This window comes from Copadichromis virginalis, linkage group LG13, assembly GCF_057382275.1.
Source record: "Copadichromis virginalis isolate Kocher_CV1m ecotype Utaka linkage group LG13, C_Virginalis_male_GT1.1, whole genome shotgun sequence".
NCBI lineage: Eukaryota > Metazoa > Chordata > Actinopteri > Cichliformes > Cichlidae > Copadichromis > Copadichromis virginalis.
Genome location: NC_140630.1, coordinates 17,490,282 through 17,509,608, shown reverse-complemented (window position 1 = coordinate 17,509,608; position 19,327 = coordinate 17,490,282). Strand labels below are relative to the sequence as shown.

Sequence of the window (19,327 nt, the reverse complement as noted above, 5' to 3'; positions counted from 1 at the left end):
GAATGTAAGGCCTGCAGCTCGTCAATACAAGCTCCAACATTGGACGTTGTCTTTTAATGCCTTTGCAGGACACAGGACGGACATTATGCAGTTGGTTTTGATCAACGGCACTCTCCTGCTGGCTCCGAACCAGTCCTCGGGTATCAACCTCACAGCAAAATTTTCCGTACCAGTCTGCGCTTGCTGCAGGAACTCAGGCCTGCTTCCAGTTACAAAGCAGATGCTTCACTGGCAATATTTGCAGGCTTACATAGTTCGCTCTCTCTCTCCTCTTACATATAAAAAAAAAGCTTTGACAAGGATAGGATTTCTTTCATCTACCTTTGTATCTGCAAAATCAAAAATGAAGAAGTCTTTGAAGTAGAAAGTTTTATTCAAATTCATCATGACTGAAATGTGAAGGAACCCACTTCCCTTTTAATTCTTTGTGTTAGCTTAATAAAAGAATTGGATTTGCTGTGTGCACAAGCATGCAAACAGAGAACAAAACAATTACAGTGACAAAAAAAGCTTAACGATCCCTCATTAAGACATTAGGAATATTGTGAGGTTTATATATAATTTGGTGTATTTTCATTTCCCTTAGTAGGTTATAAATACTCACTTCTGTGGTGCTGGTACGGCTTCTGCATGCTTTTTGTTTGTCTACCGTGCTTCTATTTATTACATTTTGTGCAACACAGGCAAAGTGTGATCCTCCTTTTTGTTAGGCTTTTGTTTAACAAGTGGCACTTTGACACAAAACATCGACAGTAAATTCCAAAACATACAATGTACAAAATTACAAAATAAATATGCAGCTTCTTTGAGGGATAAAATAGGCGCACAAAACAACAAACTTGGCACTTTCGATTAATAGTAAAATGAGTTTTCTTTGTCCTTTACTTAAAGAGAAACAGTGTTGAAACAATTCATGCAGCAAGTGAGGGGAAAAAAGGTTATTACATGAAACGGAGGGAAGGGCACTCTGCGCACACATAAACACACACGCAGCTGCTTTCTGAAGAAGAAATGCTGCTCGGTAAGACACGGGAGCCAACAATTTCCTTTCCAGTTGTTGCTGCTGGGGCAGAGACTCTTATGCTGTAGCCCTTATCCAGCCTCGCTTCAGGCGCCACTGTCCACTAACGACAGAAAATTTGATTTCAGTGCTCATTAAAGAATATCTTTGCAGCCAGTTTTGCCATCTGACACTGGTTGAGAGATGGTATCCTCGGGAATGAAATTAAGTGGGCTTCAAACTGACCTGCGCTCATCACACCTACAAACGAGAGAGAAGGCAAAAAACATTCAGCGTTTCCACTGCAGCGAATAAAACTGCAAATCACATCAAACCCCTGTAGTTGTGTTCACCTGGTGTTGTGCTTTGAATCGAGGTCAAATGGTTTTAATGAAGGCTTTTAATGTGTGAAGTGTTCAAGCTAAGCTGACTGGAAAGCCGAGCTCAAGCCACAGCTACGCTGGCGTCCTGACATCACAGCCGTGTTAGGTTCAATCCCACGTACGACTTTACATGTTCGTCACTCGTGTTTATCATGATGTTGTTTACACTCGAGTTATTTTTGCTTTTCTACTCTTGACGTACAGCAATTAAATGGAAAACCACACCCCATGCCCGCGGGTATGAGAAAAATAATTAGAAACCTGAGAGTGTTACATAATGTAAATGTCCAGGGAGACTTCTCACTCAGTTTCTCCATCCTCGTCATAAGTAGACTGTTTAATTAATACTGTGCTCAGGCATGGGAGCTGAAGATGCAGCAAAAGAAGATGGATTAGGAAAATAAAAAGGACTAAGAGTGAGACTGAGCAACATAATGGCCAAATCAGCCTAAACATTAATCATTGATGCAAGAGAAATTTGTTTTAATTTCCTGCATGGCTGGGTTATTCCCATAAATGAATTATTCTGTCAGAGTGTAATTTGTTCGAGATAAGACAATGCAGCTGTGAATGAGTTTACAGCATATGTTTTCAATCGGAAATCTGTGAGTTTACATTCCTGCACAAATTATTAATAACCAAGCTGATCTAATTGATACGCTGTTAGAGCATACAGGTGGGTAGAAACTGTGTGTCCACTACTGTGCAAAAGTCCTGAGCCAGACCTCATTTCTTTAAACTTTGCTAGGGAAATGGGTGCAGCGGTTTATTGAAACATTCAAAAATCCATGAAAATGAAGTATATAGGGCAAAAACAGAGTTTGCACAATGAGTGAGCTTGAAGGTCAATATTTGGTGTTACCACCATGATTCTCAGACAAGCCTGAACTATCTTAGCCAAACTTTCCTGTAATTTTCTTAAGTTGTCTTCAAGAATAGTTTTCCAGGTCTTTGGAAAAAAATTCAAACCTTTTTGTTGGATTTTGGGTCAAAATCTGATGGCACTTTTCTGCCTTCATAACTTGCCAACACCAGGGTTGAAATGCAACCCCAAGCCATGACATAGCCTCCACTCCACGGTGTTTTACAGATGGCTGTAGACACTGCCTCTGTTCTGACCTCCTCTATACATATTGACAATGATCTGAACCAAAGATTTTAAATCTGTTGGTACTGATTTCCAGTCCAGATCTTGCGTACTTTGGTATACCTCAGCCTCACTGTGCCCCTTCCTGGCACACATTGCACACCAAGCTTTTGGCTAATAGCTCTTTGGGAATTACCTTGCTGGTGTAAAATTACTATTTACACCTGTCAGCTGTGTGTTTTGGCATTTTTCATAGATTCAAGTAAAGAAATGGAGACAAATGTGTTTTTACTAAGTTATCTGTTATGTGTAGACAACAGTGACCTATAAATGATAAAGAGACACCAAATTCAAGGGACGAACCAAACATAAAAGCATTCCTTTGAAAATGTATAAGGACTGGACTGAAAGAGTGAAAAAAGCAGCCAATGCCCAAAGAAAAACTTTGAAGACCTTCATAACTATTCCTCAAAAACCACTTATAAACAATTACAACAAAGTCTGGCTCCTTGAAAACAAAATATAAAGAATGAGGGGTGTTTATCTCTCTGGTCCATAGCCTTAAGTACCTGTTTGGCTAACAGCCTGTGTAGAAGATGTATCAGTGCAATATAAAGACGATTAACCTTGGAACGCTCTTGGCGAACTCTGTTTCCCGCAGTCTGTCATTCTGTGTGACGGTCTCATGCAGGGTGTCACTCAGCGGTGGATTCAGGCTCAGTCAGTGTTTTTCTCCTGACCCACTGTGTCAGAGAAGGTCCAGCAGACACAGCTGAGGTCTGCACAGTTGCAACTCATCACACTGACAAGGGGGGGAAAGAAAAAAAAACTTCCTCTGGCTGGCTGGTTGCAGAGTTAATAACAATGACTTTAAAATTACTAGCATTTAAAGTGCACTAAAATAATTATAATACTGTCACATATTATCTTGGGATGTCCATCAGTACTTGGTGAAATAATCACTATTTAATACATTTTCATCTAAGGGTTTAATAAGTTTAATCCCTCATGAATTTTGCATGTAATGTGGACTCTAATGGCTACTTGAAGGAATTAGTAGATATTAATTAAACTGGAGTATTAAAGGCTAACACACTGCTTCATGTTTTAACCATTTATGATGCATTAACAGCATCACCTGGATTATCAACAAATTAACACAAATAAATTTTTCTGCAATTTAAACAATACATATAAATGATTAATATGATAATTATCTACTAAAAGTGGTGCATTACGTGTTTAGTAATTATATAAATCAGTAAATAAAGAAATACTTAGTTAAGCAGGGTTAATATTAAATAATGATTAGTTCACCAATTGATGGCTGGTGTAAATGTTATGTGCCATCCAGTCCTATATTACTGTAAAATATTGTGTTGGTTATTGCAATTAGTTAAAAGCAAAAACATTGCGCACCACGTTCCCTCCCCTCTCTCCCTTCATGTTTTTAAAAATGCATAGGCCATCTGTGCTCAAACGAACTCTGGCTAGCTGCCCTCCGGTCTGAATCGACTCTTCACATGTATTCATATTCCAGTGTGGCTCAATTTGACTTGTTGGTGGAGCCTGTGCATCCCGCTTTGTGCTCTGTGGATCAGAGGGCTCAGACATGACACTCAGATCAGACTGGGGACTGACTGCACTTGTTCTTATGGGCAGTTTTGAGGTGAGGTAGATTGCTCTTTTTTGTTGTTTCATGCTCGGCCCCTTCACTGGAATTTATCTTCTCATTTGTCGCGCATTGGGAAATTGGGGAATTCAGTTTGACAAGCAGTTCAAAAATAGGAATGTCTCATTTCTGACCCTTTCACTGCTTTAGACCACAACAATAATGAGTCACGTGACAGGCACCAGCTAAGAACACTTAGCAGTACGCCCATTATAGGGGAAGCTACATCTGTCTACACAGAGCTCTCATCCGGCCTGGGCAGCAGCTGAGTGTGTTTCCTCTTCTCTAAGATCTTGTTGAGCTCCTCAGCAAAGGAATAACCAGGTGGTGACATATTTTCAGAGTCGCTCTGTCTCAGGAGCACATAGCTGTTCCCATGTATCCTCCTCAGGACACTAGGCAGTGTTGCCGACAGCCCGTTGGAAAAGTCACACCCCGGCGAGGTAAGTTGAGGTGTGGGGGGGAGAGGCGGTGCTGGGGGAGGAGGTTCATTACTGGGTGAAGTGTGACCCTCGCCAGGGACAATCTGTAGTAAGCCTCCGTCCTGGATGTTGCCGTTATGCATATTTGAACCTCCGTTACAAATGCCGTTGCCATTACAGTGACTCGAGATGGTCTTCAGCTCCATGGTGGTGGAGTTTCTGTGCTGTTTCCTGTTCCTGTGGTGCTTCTTACCACTCTGGTGGGCCGCAGCCGCAGCCCGTATTGAGTACTTTCCTCTTTGGCCTACTCGCAAACAGAAGCCCACATAGATAAGAACCACTGTGAGAACCACGCACAGGCCTCCGAGGATAGTGATGAGGGAGAGGTAGATGGCCTTCATGTTCCTGGGGGAAAGCAGATCTGAGTGTGGGAGAAGAGGGCTCAGCAGTGGTGGCTTGCCCCTCTCTGTCTGGGGATGCTCACTGGGGCCTCTGACGGTGGTAGAGCTATGAGTTGGATCAACAGGCGGTAGAGGGTGCAGGTCCAACTGGATGGTGACATTGTAGGTAACTATTGCAACCTTTACACTGTTTTCAACGCCGTAGCAGGTGTACAAGCCACTTTGGTCCTGCCGGGCATTGATGATCAGCAGGCCATCTGTGCCGGTTCTAAAACCAGAGTTGAGGTCGTACCCCTGCACCTGTCTGCCGTCCAGCATCCAGAGGGGCGTCGCCAGATTGGAGCTGAGCTCGCACTGCAGCAGCACGTCATCACCGACCCGCACCGAGCGGTTCCGGTGAACAACATCTGAAAAACACAAGCAAGCCCACATGTGCTGAAACACAGATTTCATAAGAAAACCCACAAATCAGCCACAGACACGTTTTATATATATGTTCATTGTTTTACATCTACTGCATTTATCAAAGGCCATCCAAAGTTATTGAGGCATGAACTCCAATTACAAATCTTTTAATTCCTGCCCTCACATTACCTTACAATGAGCGAGGGAGTGAGGGGGGTAGAAGAAGCTACACTTTATCAGATTGAAATTGAGGAGTGAGAGAAGGACTTCGCCTGCCTTGAATATCAAACAGATTTCTCTCCAGAGATGGCAAAAATGTGATTAAAGAAGGGAGGAGAGGATTTTGCCAACACAGTGCGCATAATCAACTTTCAAAGAGGCCTTCATGCCATCTGATGACAACTATGCATCTTTCGAGTCCTTCCATGCGTTCTCTATTTTTAATCTCCCTTTTAAGCGTTACGTTTTTTTTTTCGTTTTTTTTTGGAACAGCAGCACTGAGGAGCAGATGAGATTTCTGCGTACCGCCTTGCGTGTTCTCACATCCCTTGGTGCCATGCTGGATATCCTGGATTAATGTGGATCTGTGAAGAGAGATAAATCATAACAATAGGTACATCAGTACAAGGAATAAACAGGCACCTTAACATAAGAATGTCAGCTATTTATTGCTTCGATATCTGCTTTCTAGAGAGGAAGCGTATCTTTCCTGAATAATCAGGACACCTAAAGTACACAGGCTATGCTATGTTTACAATCACAACCATCTGCTGTCTGCCAGCACTGAATTACACAACAGCGTGACAGTGTGACAGGGCACGCTGATACTTTAACTTTACTCAAATCAAACGTACAAAAGGGCACTTTAATCACCTGATCTAACCACACACACAACCTTTCAAACTGACCTGTCTGCTTGCATCATGACGTCCACACACTCTGCTCCGTTCCAGGCACAGTGCGGGTCCCTGGCAAAGATGCAATCATAGCAGGAAGTGTATCTACCACAGCTAGAGAGTGGCAGCTGAACCACGCCTGATGGAGAGCCCACGTACACACTCCACTGAGGGAGAAACAAGAGTCATATATTGTATAGGACACATAGGACACAGATGGCTTTGTTTAAAGCAGAAATTGGATCTAATAAATGTGGCTGTCTGTGCATCGGTCACTACCTGTTTGTCAGATATCAGTAGATTGTTAACAGGCTGTGGCTCTTCAAACAGCTGAAGCTCCTCAATAATGTGCAGCTGACCTTTGATGTCTACAGCTTTGTGTAACCAGCCTTCATCTGGGTGACACAAAGGGGAATCATTAGAAATAAAGCACTATACATAACACAAAACACACTGTAATACAAGCTGAATGAAACGTGCATGCCTATCAGACACTGGGTTATAGGTTGAATTATTATTTATCCATTGATTAATATGTATTTCACCATTTGGTATTGCAAACACTGAAGATAGTTCTTTCCTTTTACATACATTAATAAGTGCTAGACTACGGGTAAATAAAATCATTTTGGACAAAAATATTTGGTCACACAGGCTCTTAATCTTTGAATTCAAGTGTTTTGAGTCCCATTGCTGCAGGTATTAAAAATTAAGCAGCTAGCCATGCAGTCTGTCTTTACAATCAGTGTGTGAAATGTATTTACCCCTAGATATTCCATGATCAGCTATAAGTAGTTATTACAAAGTGGAGTAATTTAGAAACCAAAGCAACTCAGCGAAGAAATGGAAGACCATGTAAAGCTACAGAGCTGGTTCGCTCAGTGTGGCCATGCACAGCTGGTGACAGTTGTCAGTGCTCTGCTGAATCAAGAGCATCAGCATTCAAAACATCTTCTGGCATTAACATCAGCATAAAAATTATGTGCTGTAATACGGTTTTTAATGTCTAAAAGGCTAAAAAAAAATAAAAATGAACAGATAAAATTAATTTGCTGTAGTGTGCTAGCATTGTGCTAGGGAGAGGCAGGAGAAGGACTTTTGACCACGTCAGAATGTTTCGCAAACTGAAACAATGTAGTTACATGCAAGTAGAATTGCAACATCAAGTTGGCAGTGGACCAGGATGACACAAGACTGTGTTCAAGAATCACTGCTCAACCTTAAAGCCGCTGAGTACAGATCTAAGTGCTTTTTTTTTTTCCTTCCACTCAAATGTTGCTTATATTTCCCATATGAGCTGCTTGCTCAGTGCTTGAAAAGCCACTGACAGGATGACTTGTTATTTTTGCTTGTTTCTTGTGAAACAAATGAAAAGCTGGTTGAACAAGAACTACAGGAAGTCTAAAATTATATGTAGGTGGACTGGTTCCAGTGACAGCAAGGGTCTTGAACCTCCCTGTAAGCCACAAGGACCTCATCACCTCTGGAACAAGGAAAGCTTTGTGTTTTCAGTTTTTACACCAAGCTAAGCTTAAGTTATCACACATTTAGAAACAACAACAATTCAGAAAAAACAATTATTAACTGGCTGCAGTTAATACCTGATCTGAATTTATACACACCTGTGCCCATGTACAATACATGGTAAGTTTTTCCATCTAATCCCTGGGCCGTGTGCACACCCATGTGTGTGTAGTCTGTGGTCCTCCTAAACAAAAGGGGGCGTCGGTCCTTAGGCTCGACCTGCTTGGACATCAGAGGATGCCTCCTGACAAAATTCAGAACATCATCAGGCAGGGAAGTGGAGAAGTTCATGTTCCTGGCCCTCAGAGCATCAGTTATACACTGCAGGAAAATAAGAGACAGACAAAGAGCACAACAAGAGAAGAGATGATGAGCAAGTAGGAAGGCATGATGTGGGCTGTAGGGAACAGCGGTATTTTTGACTTATTTGTAATAGAGGCCAACACTGGAAGGCAGAGAGGGTGTCAGAGAGCTTAGCGATGGTTTAGTGGGAAAATCGGGATCAAGACGAAAATGTGAGAATGTGAAACACTGTGTCTGGGGAAAATTTGACTTTTTTTACTTTGACTACAATGAGCCTGCATGGGTTCAGCAGCTGGCTTGTGCTGACATGCGGGTGAGTCAGCTTCCTCTGTACCTGACTAAGGGAACGACTTTCCTCCTCTCTTTGTTCCTTTCAAATCATTTCAGCCAACTCTTCTAAGAGGCTTTCACGCTCCCAAGTTAAAACGCTTGACCGTTTCTCCTTTCCATTTAATAGCAAAGTTAAAATTAAGTCCCACAAAGTGTTGAAGTGACACTGCAGTGGATGATGTCTGCTCCTGCTAACTATGACACGGCCCCGGCTGCTGCACTAAGCCATTGTCACCCAAGCTGCGAGCTTCAGTTAATCGCCATGGAAATGGTTTTCAGTGACATAAGCTGGTTGTGTTTTGAGCTTCATCCTTGAGGCCGCCACTCATTTTCTCAATTATTTTCCCTTCATCTATTCCTGTCCTCTCTTTATGAATCTTCGCTTTGCATCGGTTTCATCTGCTCTCTCTTAGGGAGACGTTATTTGTGTGCTGCATAGTATGTTTAAGGGATTCATTGGCCAGTGTGTGCATTTACCGTTCCAGGTCGCGGGTCAGGGATCTTTCCAGTGTATTCCTTCCACTTAGAACCAGAGTCCTGGTTCTCCATGTAAGGTCCTTGAAAGGCTTCTTGGACTTCAGACAGAGTGAACCGACACACTGCAGACGCCTTCACGTTTTTCCTAAAGACATCAACTCACACAATGAGAAAGACCAGAGCGCGAGCCGCGAACAATAACAGCAGTAAACCCAGGGTTTCCATAGTGACAGCAGTAGAAGTACAGTAGATCAGTGAGTCACCTCGATGAAATGATAGAAAAAGATAAATGGGATGAAAGCGTGGGGCAGGGAGGGAGGGGGAGACGAACGCTGAAAGAGATGGTATGAAGCTGATTAAAAGTTATATCTGTCTGGGACGAATAAAAGAGAAGGAGGAGAGAAGTAAGTGGTTTTAGAGAAGTGTAGTCGGACCTGAGGTAAGAGAAAGGAGAGCCGGTGAGGAGCAGTATCCCAACCATGTGCAGTATTACAAATAGATTTAGTGTCACTTGTTAAATTTTGAGTACAACTCTTCCCTTAAACTGCTGTTAAACTTCTGCAATCAGCTTCTTTTCACACCGCCTGGATAAAGAAATTCCTTCTGTCTTTCATCCTGTCCCTTCACGTCGTCTTTGATTGTCTCAGCGCATCGATTGCTGCCTTTCATCTCCATCTCACTCATTTGCATTTGCATCCTCAAAGACCCTGTCGATCAGCCATCTTGGCAACATACAAATTCGCACTCACCACTCAGGGCCAAAGATGCCGTAGAAAAGCATGTCCTGCGGCGTTTGGCCAGGCAGAGCGAACACGCTGCGCAGCATGTTGAAGTGGAAATCATACTCGGGAAGAGAACAAGTCAACCGAGTCTTGAGGAAGGACGTCCACCGTTTCTGGAGAGTTAAATGGCCTCCGCGGTCTTCCTGTAGGATGACAGGTGAGGAGGAAGGAGAAAAACAAGAGGGTGGAGGAGGGAGAACGGGGGAGGGGGGGGGGTTGATGTGAGATAAAAGAAAAATAGACTGAACACCACTCAAGGTGGCACACGAAAGGATATGAAGCTCCTGATGAGCACAACAGATGGTAAGGGAAAGCAATAACGATATATTCAATAAGGTTGTAGCTTCCCATAGGTAAGACTAATTTACAGATTTGTGTGTATGCGTGTGTGTTTATCCTCAGCAGGTTGAAAGCACTCACAGTGGAGTGAGCTTCTAATTGGATGTGACAGCCACGCGTACACAGAGACATCTCAACACCCATTCATTATATAAAAAGCTTCACTCGAGGCTGCGGGTCTTTTGGAAAATCCAAAAAATGGCACCATTTGGCTTTTTGATTTTAACCTTAAAATGTATTCAGCCTGGGGCAAATTGCTAGCGTCACACATGTAGCCACAAGGCACTGCTATTAGGATGAATACTTTGCCCTGCTTTCAAGGAGAGAACTTGCGAGCTGACTCAATTTTAAGGTGCCAAAGGAGAAAACAAGGTTAGAACAGTACAGCTGGCTCATGTCATTCTTGATACTTTATCAGGCAGCAGGAAATCTAAAACTTTATCGATACAGGCAGCAGACGATGCTAAATAGTCTTACCTGTAGCCATCCACCCGTCTCACTATGACTTACACTGCCTCTCTAACCAATTCATCAGCTACACAGTCTGCTCTTCTAATTACACTGAGGCCTTGTTCCAAATGTATTCTTTATCCAGCCCCTCATCTATTACAGCCCTCTCTTCTATCATAAGCTAAACCTTCACTCAAGTTGGCCTGACACAATCTTTCACTCCCACATGAAAAATATCTCACGCATCTCTTTCAATCTGCACTCACCTTACAAACCCGAGCAACTCGTGCCACCCGGCTGTGGCTGTAGGTTGGTGTCTGTTGCTGGCTTATTTCAGTGAAGAAGAAATAGATCTTGTCGTCATCGCCAGTACTGCTGCCCACACTCTCCCTCACGAGAACCGAACCCACAAAGTCTGCCTCTGCAACGGGGGAAAAAGGAGATGCACTTATTGTAAATGTGACAAAAGTCTTTTGAACATTACACAACACTGAACACAACTCTGTTCTCAACTCCACCACGACGCCATGTTGTAGGCTCTGCTACTCTAGTCTCTTGGTGATTACTTCTTCTGGAGGCCACCCTAAACAACCTGTTGCTATGGATCCCTTGGCTTCGGCTCCCCACTTCCCCTGTGTGTCCAACCAGGTTATAACTACCCATTGATTCCCATTGATTATTGAAAGGAATAAGCACCATAAGACACTGCCTTACATCTGCCCTGATCGATAAGACACTATGTAACAGCTGTAATCCTGTCCTGGTCTCTGACCTGCATCTGGGATTATCTTGGTCCTGGCAGTTTTCACCTATGAACTCCAAACAATGTCAGAATAATCAAGTCAGGATATTGAACCAACATTGTTCTCATAGATATGCAGCACACAACAAGGAGACTGTATGAACTCTGCTATCACTACTGAAAACTAGTTAGGTAGGGCATGCAGGGGCCGGGACCAACAACACCCACACAACATACCTGCCCTACCTTCTCACATGGGCACAATTACAGCAAGTGAACAGCACATGGACTTTCTACTAGGAAGCTGGCAGGTTAAAATACCTTTTAATGTCAGATTAATTGAGTGTGGCATTTGTATTGAAGCAGGCAGCTCTGTGCAAGGAAATATCTAGAAAAGTTCCGGGCTGCAGTGCATGTGAGATCAGCTTAAAACCTTAAAGTCTTGCTAATTACTCTGTGCGGCTAATGTAGTGTCAAGTTAAATGCTAACAGGCACACAATGCCAACTAGTACTTATATAGTGCTTTTCTACTTTAACTATCATACATGCATAATCTGATAGACAAATCAGGGATAAACTGGAGTACGGTATCTTGTCCAAGACCACTGCAATGTTGAGCATCTGTCACAAAGTATTTTAATAAGAATTTTAATAAATTATCATAATGATTAATCCTGACAGGGACATGAAGGCTAACTTCATGATGATTGCTGAGATATTTGAGCCCGAACCAAAGTGTTCAATTTACAAACTTGGACTACAAACCTCAATCAGTAGCAGTCGTAACGTTAACCATTACATAACCAATCCACTGAAGCCGAAGGAGTATGTGAGTCACCAAGGATATTCCAGCAGAGAAGGTCACGTGGAGGTTTAACATGACGTTAGCTGGCTGTTTGCTCAGACCCCTGTCCACTTGCACCATCCTGCCACCCAAACGCACTAAAGGAGCTTTTATCCTGCAATGAACTCACCATTCAGCCAGCGTGTGGGAGCATCTTCTGTCTTCAGCGTGGGAGACGGAGAGTTTCGGCGGATATCTGGAAAGCTCCTAAACTCATACTGGGAAGCTGTGTATATCTGCTGGTCTGGAAGGAAAAAAAACAGTTTACCAGCTTATACAGCTGTTTATTGGAACTCAAGAAGAGACTGGTTTATTTTAACTGCCTTACCTATAATGAGGGCAGTGTAACCTGTTGTGGGGCCATAGGGGCATTTGTCTCTGCCTTCTTCAGGCTGAGATGAAATCACAAATCTCTCCACGTCCTGTATAGGAACAAAGATTTGAATATGGAAACTCCATGCACAAAGGTATCTTTTAATCACAGAAAACTTACAAACAAAACACTGGAAAATAACAGAAAGCACACGCTTTCTTTTTTAGTAAAGGTCACGGCTATAAAGCAAAAAATGCAATTTCTAAATATGCTGTATTTTCACTGCTGTAAAAAAAATGCATATATGTACATACTATGTATGCACAGAGGGGTCTGTAGGCATTAGTACCACACGTGTAGAGATGAGTTGAGTTGAACCTCTGGAGAAGGCGGATGTGATTAAAACACTCGGTCTGAAAGAAGAAGATGGAAAAAAACATATTGCAAAGAGCGAGCTAATATCAACACATAAAATAGACCCATATCCAAAAAAAACAAAACAATAAAGGGCTGAGGGTGGAAGAACGAGTGCTGTAAATGCCTACCTTATTGTCTTTTCCCTTGAGCCGGCACTGATGTTTTTGCTCCGGGGAGGCCTCCCAGTCAATCTATAACACACCAGATAACATACAGTAAGACAGAGATCCCCAAAAACGGATGGCTTTATATCACAAACCTACATAAACCCCTTTGGACTGTGCCACAGACATGACAGCAGATAAACTCTGATAACGTTACTTTTGCTTCGTCAGTGCATGCATTAAGAATGTTATCATCATCATCTGAATTTGTTGTGTACTTAGACAGCTGCGAGTTTGTTTGTTTTTTAACAATGAAAGTAAATTCTTACAGCAAGACAGAGGAGTGGCACGCACATGACTGCAGCCACTCCTTACAGCACAAACTTTTGCTGTATTAGGATAATTAGCAAACCAGTTTAATGCCAGGTTGTCACAAGCTAGAAAACAAAGTAGCATGGCAGCTAAAACATCAAAGAACTCCAAAGCACACTTTTGCTTGAATGAAATTTCAAGTGCCTTTTTTCTCATAACATGGTTGTGTTTAACTTGAAGAAAAAAACTTTTGAAACAACATACAAGCCCTCATCGAGGAGTCTTTTTCACTGGTGTTCCACCAGTAGGAACTTTCCACTTGTGGTTTCACACCAATGGCAAAATTCCATCTGAGGTGATAGTGGAATATTCCACCAGGGCCGCATAAAGGCCACAACATTCATCAATTTTATACATCAAAAACAACACACAATAGCATAGATCACAGACAATATAACACCTCAAACAAGGTTTATAAAACAGCAGTAAAGGTGAGTCATTTAAGCCAGGGTATTTAGTACCCTGTACACTGTAAAATATGGATTTTCTTGTTCAGCTAATTACACTATACCTCTGAAGTTAACAATAAATTTTAGGGATTGGCTCATTTTTTACAGCAGACACCCTTCCCAACGCAACCTTCCCATTTATCCAGGTTTGATACCTGCAGTGAGAGCACACTATTTTATGACTCCCACACACAAGGCTTAGTTTGTGTTTCTTCTTAGCTGCAAAGAGGGAATCTTTCACATGTTAACAAGCATGCTAACTCTTACACTGTCAAAATAAATGAACCTTCCAAAGACATTTATGTTGCTATAATTTTCTATAAATATGTAAGAAATGAATAAATAAACTGAAGAGGACACTGCTGAAAGTCAGCTGAAACATTATGTTTTGCACTGGTGTAGAGGTTGGCATAAAACTTCCCGAATTCGCCTCAGAAGCAAAATTCCCACCTTTCACAACTGGGACTAAACATAAAGACAGGTTTATGCAGGGTGTCACAACCCCTGCTAGATAAATATGGTCCAAATAGGAGTCGAAAATTACACGGAAAAGGTTTCAAGTTGAGTCTGTTTACTCAACAAGAATTTATGTGTTTTGTGAAGGTATAACACACGGCGCTGAAGCTTGAATTTTACTGTTGACCTCACAGGAGTATTAGTAACAAGTAGCTGAAGAGGACGAGTCAAGTTTCCTGAACACTTTCAAAGTAAAGTCAACACCAGTGCAGAAAAATCTATTAAATCATGTTGCCTTGATATTTTGACTTTTTTCAATTTTTTTCCATAGCGTACCAGTCAGTCACCTCTTTGTGTGGAAAGAGCAATTCCAAAGTTGTAATGTAGATGAGTTCCTATGAAGGAAGTCCAAGTAGTGTCTAGCCACGGGCAATTACTACTGCCTGTGCATATTCGCATATTCGTGCTCCGCTAACCAACCCTGCAAATGTCCAACAGTGATGAATGAGGTTTTACATTTAATGAAATGATTAACAGTAAACTCCTTTTTAGATGCGCAAAAGACATATGGAGCAGGGTTTTCAGTTCTTACTGAAGACAGTCAACACTAATTACCTTATTCTAGAGCACACAGTGCTGAAAGTCGACACAAACTGAAGGCAATATTTAAGAGTGCTGATTTTAACTCTAGTGGTCCTGGTGGGGTAATGCTAAGAATATTTGATTGAATACAGGTCTCGGAGTTATGTTCGAAATTTCACAGAGGGCAGGAGATACGCTCGCTGCAGCTTCCCTGTCAGAAATACAAAACAGACTATGATGAAAATTTGATGCCTTCTTTATGAACAACAGCCGCCGTACCTGTGTGAAAGCGTATGTGCTTCCTACTGCTTTTAAATATTTCAAGACTGCTTAACATATGAACAAAATTGCATTATTTTGTGAAAGCAGCAAAGCAACGGGGTGCTCCATAGCTGAGCATGTAAAATTCTGAATAGCCATTTAACAAAGCTGTAGATATATTTTTTCACAGATGAATTAACTTCAGTCGTTAATGGTGCAAAAAATGGGGTTAGCAGAACGAAAATTACAAATTTGATGTTGATAATAAAAGGAAAATGTCTTACAGTCACCAACCCTACCGTTATATTAGCCCATGATATTAATTAGCATCTGAATTTGCTTCTTTGTCCAAAAAAGACCATTTGTTCGGGCTGTAATAGCAATTTATGTCTAACGAAAGATCCCAGAGTTGAGATTGATATTCACAATTTTGCATTTGGAACAGTTTTAAAGTCTGTGAGTGTAAAAAGCAGCGCAGAAATGATCTATAAGTTATGCTAATTACTGCATGAATTAGGAAACTATTTCTGTGTCAACATACACTAGTGGTATCGCCATAAATTCTGGATCTATTTAAAGTGAGATGATCCAGCAGCTGATTCTTCACCGTTTTCTATTTAATGTATTAATTTATGCAGCAAGATAGTCCTGTGAGTTATTGTGTTAAAAATAATACAAGTACACACACACACAGACACACACATACAGAACCAAAACTAGTGACAGAGGAATGTTTTTGCCTCAGACTGAAATATTGTTGCCTCAAAAGGTTCCTGCGATGTTGAATGCAAATGAGGCTGTGGCAGAGGTAAGGATGTGGCAGCTGAGGCACACAACATGCAGCAAGATGGAAAACAAACAAACAAACTCACAGTGAGAGCAGAGCTGGCTGAGATGTCAGAGGCATTGAGAGCGAATACGGCCCCACGGGCCCCGACGTACAGACGCTCACTGTCAGCCTCCAGCAACATGGTGCTGTAGTTGACTGCAGACGACTGGAAATGCCTGCAGCCTTGGAGACCTAGGAGAGTAGAGGAGAGAGGACGTTAATGATTGTGGCCTTCTGTAACTCCTTAACACTACTTTTTTTTTTCTAAATGTATAACGGCTCCTAATGACCTTAAAAACTCTTTAGAGACATTAATTGGTCAAACATACTCTTTATTATATGAACAGCAGTTTGGCACAAAGAATATGGATTTGGAATGGATTTGCCATCCATTGGAGGACTGGTAGGTTTAACCACCTTTTTTTCTGGGTGATATCAACCATAACCGTGTATGTATGCCTACATATTAATAATGGATTGGATTTATATAGCACTTTTCAAGGCACCCAAAGCGCTTTACAATGCCACTATTCATTCACTCTCACATTCACACACTGGTGGAGGCAAGCTACGGTTGTAGCCACAGCTGCCCTGGGGCAGACTGACAGAAGCGAGGCTGCCATATCGCGCCATCGGCCCCTCTGGCCAACACCAGTAGGCGGTAGGGTAAAGTGTCTTGCCCAAGGACACAACGACCAGGACAGAGAGCCCGGGGATCGAACCGGCGACCTTCCGGCATCTTCTGTGCACGGTTACCTATCCTGAAATTCCCAGCAATGGGCAAAATTGTCTGCTGAAGTATTTTCAGAACCAATTACTGTAATTTGTATGTCAAAATCAAGCAATTTTGAGTGCCATTTGGATGTTTAGGTGATAAATTGAAGCAAAAATAATGAATGAAGCCACACTGTCCCTGAAAGCCTTTAGAAAGTCGTGGCCATCACAGCGGGACATATTAAAAGCTGTAGAGTGATAGCGTTTTCAATCAAACCTGACTGAGGTAAAAGGTGAAACAGAATTTTATCTTCTTTGATGTATTTCTTTGCTGTGGGATTTTTCAAACACTGGGGCAAAGTGGTAAGAAGACCTTCTTCTTTGATTTTTGAGAGAGTTCTTTGAAAAACGTTGATTTTTTTTTTTTTAAAGTGAGGTAGAGACAACTGTTAAATTTCAATCTGCTGGTGTCGTGGCTGAAAAAAAAAACTTCTTTGCAATCAGAATCGGCTTTATTAGCCAGGAATGTGCACAAATACAAGGAATTGGGCTACATGTTCTTCTTTGCCTTCTTCACAGACAGTACCAACATGTACAGCATAGTCCAGACTGCAAAGATGTTGGAATAAATTATGGAATAATTGAAGGATGGATAACTTGTTGCTATAGATACAGTATATAGATTTAAACTTGACAGTATATTGGTATATACAACCAACAAGACATGCATCAGGCTTTGGTTGTGTAGCAGGTATGGTGAATGTTTAAGCAGAGACAATATGCGAGTGATCTAGTGATCTAATGATCGAGTGATAGCCTGTGGAAAGAAATTCGTTTTGTGGTATATATCTTAGAGCTAGTGATCGTTAACTCTTTATCTATTCGGGAAGTTTTATGCCAAGCTGTGACTAAGAAAAACCACTAGAGCACACACAAACAGAATGACACTTAAAATAGCCGTGAACAGAAAACAAATTTTAAGAAAATACATCAAATACTTTCACTTTAATACCATGAATACTTCATAAGTCTTGCGGCAAACCAATGGATCAACAGACTACACAATCCTATCACCAGGTCTGCTAAAACAAATACCCCCAAAAATCTGGTGGTTCCAGTATTATCAATGTAAGAATTCGCAGGTTTTCTTGCACTCGTTGAATACTAAATTGTATCTTTACTCTGAGAGTTGTTGCTGCAAGTGATTTTTATGCAGTTTTTGCAAAGCTATATGTGGAAGGAAACTGTGACCTAGGACAAGCTGATGGCATAAGATGTAAGTACAACTCCTCCGGTTTCATATGCAAAAAAAATTATTGCGCTAGCTTACGTGGTTGCAGAGCTACCGGGATTTAAAAATAGTTACGCAAAATGGAGCGTGCCCGCTCCGATCGGCTGTAAAGGGTTAAAAGCATGAAGTTGAAAATTAGTCTTTCCTAAAGCAAAACAGATTTTTCTTGTCTGTTTTTCAGTCGTTGATGTTTTCTGATCAATTTTAAAGCATGAATGTTAGACAAATTATGATTACACATGGTCACAGTTTTCATAAACTACCACACAGACTTGTTCATGAAATACTTGAGGTATTCTTTTAATTTATTTGTTTGTTTGTTTATAAATGGGACCTCACTTTCTGAAGTATTTAAAGGAACAGTTCACCAGTTAGTTAGATCTTGACGAGGAGACGTTTTGCTCACGCTGCTGCATGGTGCAGTTGATCAGTAGTCTAACACCACTGTGAGTACCCTTGCACATGCCTACACTTCTTGGAAACAAAGAGCCCAAGTACATGACTACCATTGTGATGCACCTTTTTTATTTAACATCTAATTAAGATATCTGACGTTCCTGTGCAGGTTTTACAATCAGCACAATAATTAAGCCATATAAATGTAGAAGTGAGCCGCTTTTTATGACTGCTATTGACTACGAGAGACAAATTTTAAATTGCCAGACTTCCTGGATCCTCAGCCAATTCACTTTCCCCTGAAGATTGCATGGTTAGCTCAAAGTAAGCCGTCATTAAGATTCCTATCAGCTGCTGCGAAACACAATCCACTCTGCTCACTTCAGCAGCAGCAAAAGTCAGATGCCATCCCAAGCTGGTGATCAGGCGCCTGCTTTTCTCTCCTATTCTCAGCAGGAGGAGAAAGGTTATCATCCGTACGGTCTTTTCAGAGTAACAACCTTTCCTATGTGATACTAGTACCTCATTGTGACTAAATACAATGAGTTATTGCAGAGACAGTGCCTACGTTTCAAGCGTGTAATCCAGGCATTAGGGCACACAATGAACTGTGTGTGTAAGCTTGTGCGACAGGCGTGCCAGGTAACTGGAAACAGAGCAGCAGAGGGAGGGTTTATCTGGGATTTATTACAATGAAATAACATCCCGAGTCACAGGTTAGCCTCGGCTTACAAGATCGGGTGAGAACAGGCACATTTGAGTTAGTCTACAGGGAAAGAAAAGGTGCGAACTCAGATACTGTTATTCACTCAGCAAACACTTGGAGGGATCTCAGCTGATTGTACAGCACGTTGTGTTCAGGGACGCCAGCATACTCTATGAACATCAAGGCGCTGGACTGTGACGTGGCAACGGAATTGCATACAAACTTACACCGAGTCTCAGGCGTGTTTATGGCTGAGAGAAGGCAAATAAAATGTGTGCAACATTCCTAAATACGAGCGTCTAAGAGGAGGCAAATTCCCGAAATACCCAACAGGTTAACTCAGTGGGTGTAATAAAAGTGCATTTACATGTACTGCCAA

General features: G+C 41.7%; 1 protein-coding gene across 2 annotated transcripts in view; it reads right to left on the bottom strand.

Annotated features, from left to right (window-relative positions):
* Nucleotides 1-354: 354 nt before the first annotated feature.
* LOC146695472 (semaphorin-4G-like) overlaps nucleotides 355-19,327 on the bottom strand; it is a 28,414-nt gene continuing 9,441 nt past the window's right edge. Inside the window, exons 3-16 of one of the 2 annotated variants that reach the window (XM_085477662.1) lie at nucleotides 15,885-16,033; nucleotides 12,917-12,979; nucleotides 12,686-12,784; nucleotides 12,387-12,480; nucleotides 12,189-12,302; nucleotides 10,738-10,892; nucleotides 9,650-9,825; nucleotides 8,901-9,045; nucleotides 7,889-8,111; nucleotides 6,546-6,661; nucleotides 6,279-6,433; nucleotides 5,896-5,954; nucleotides 3,040-5,372; nucleotides 355-1,261 (exon numbers count right to left, since the gene is read on the bottom strand). In XM_085477662.1, the coding sequence (XP_085333788.1) occupies nucleotides 4,375-5,372; nucleotides 5,896-5,954; nucleotides 6,279-6,433; nucleotides 6,546-6,661; nucleotides 7,889-8,111; nucleotides 8,901-9,045; nucleotides 9,650-9,825; nucleotides 10,738-10,892; nucleotides 12,189-12,302; nucleotides 12,387-12,480; nucleotides 12,686-12,784; nucleotides 12,917-12,979; nucleotides 15,885-16,033 (2,546 nt within the window). In that variant the 3' untranslated portion in view covers nucleotides 355-1,261; nucleotides 3,040-4,374. The remainder of the gene's footprint in view (nucleotides 1,262-3,039; nucleotides 5,373-5,895; nucleotides 5,955-6,278; nucleotides 6,434-6,545; nucleotides 6,662-7,888; nucleotides 8,112-8,900; nucleotides 9,046-9,649; nucleotides 9,826-10,737; nucleotides 10,893-12,188; nucleotides 12,303-12,386; nucleotides 12,481-12,685; nucleotides 12,785-12,916; nucleotides 12,980-15,884; nucleotides 16,034-19,327) is intronic. The other variant, XM_085477661.1, reaches the window with a different exon arrangement.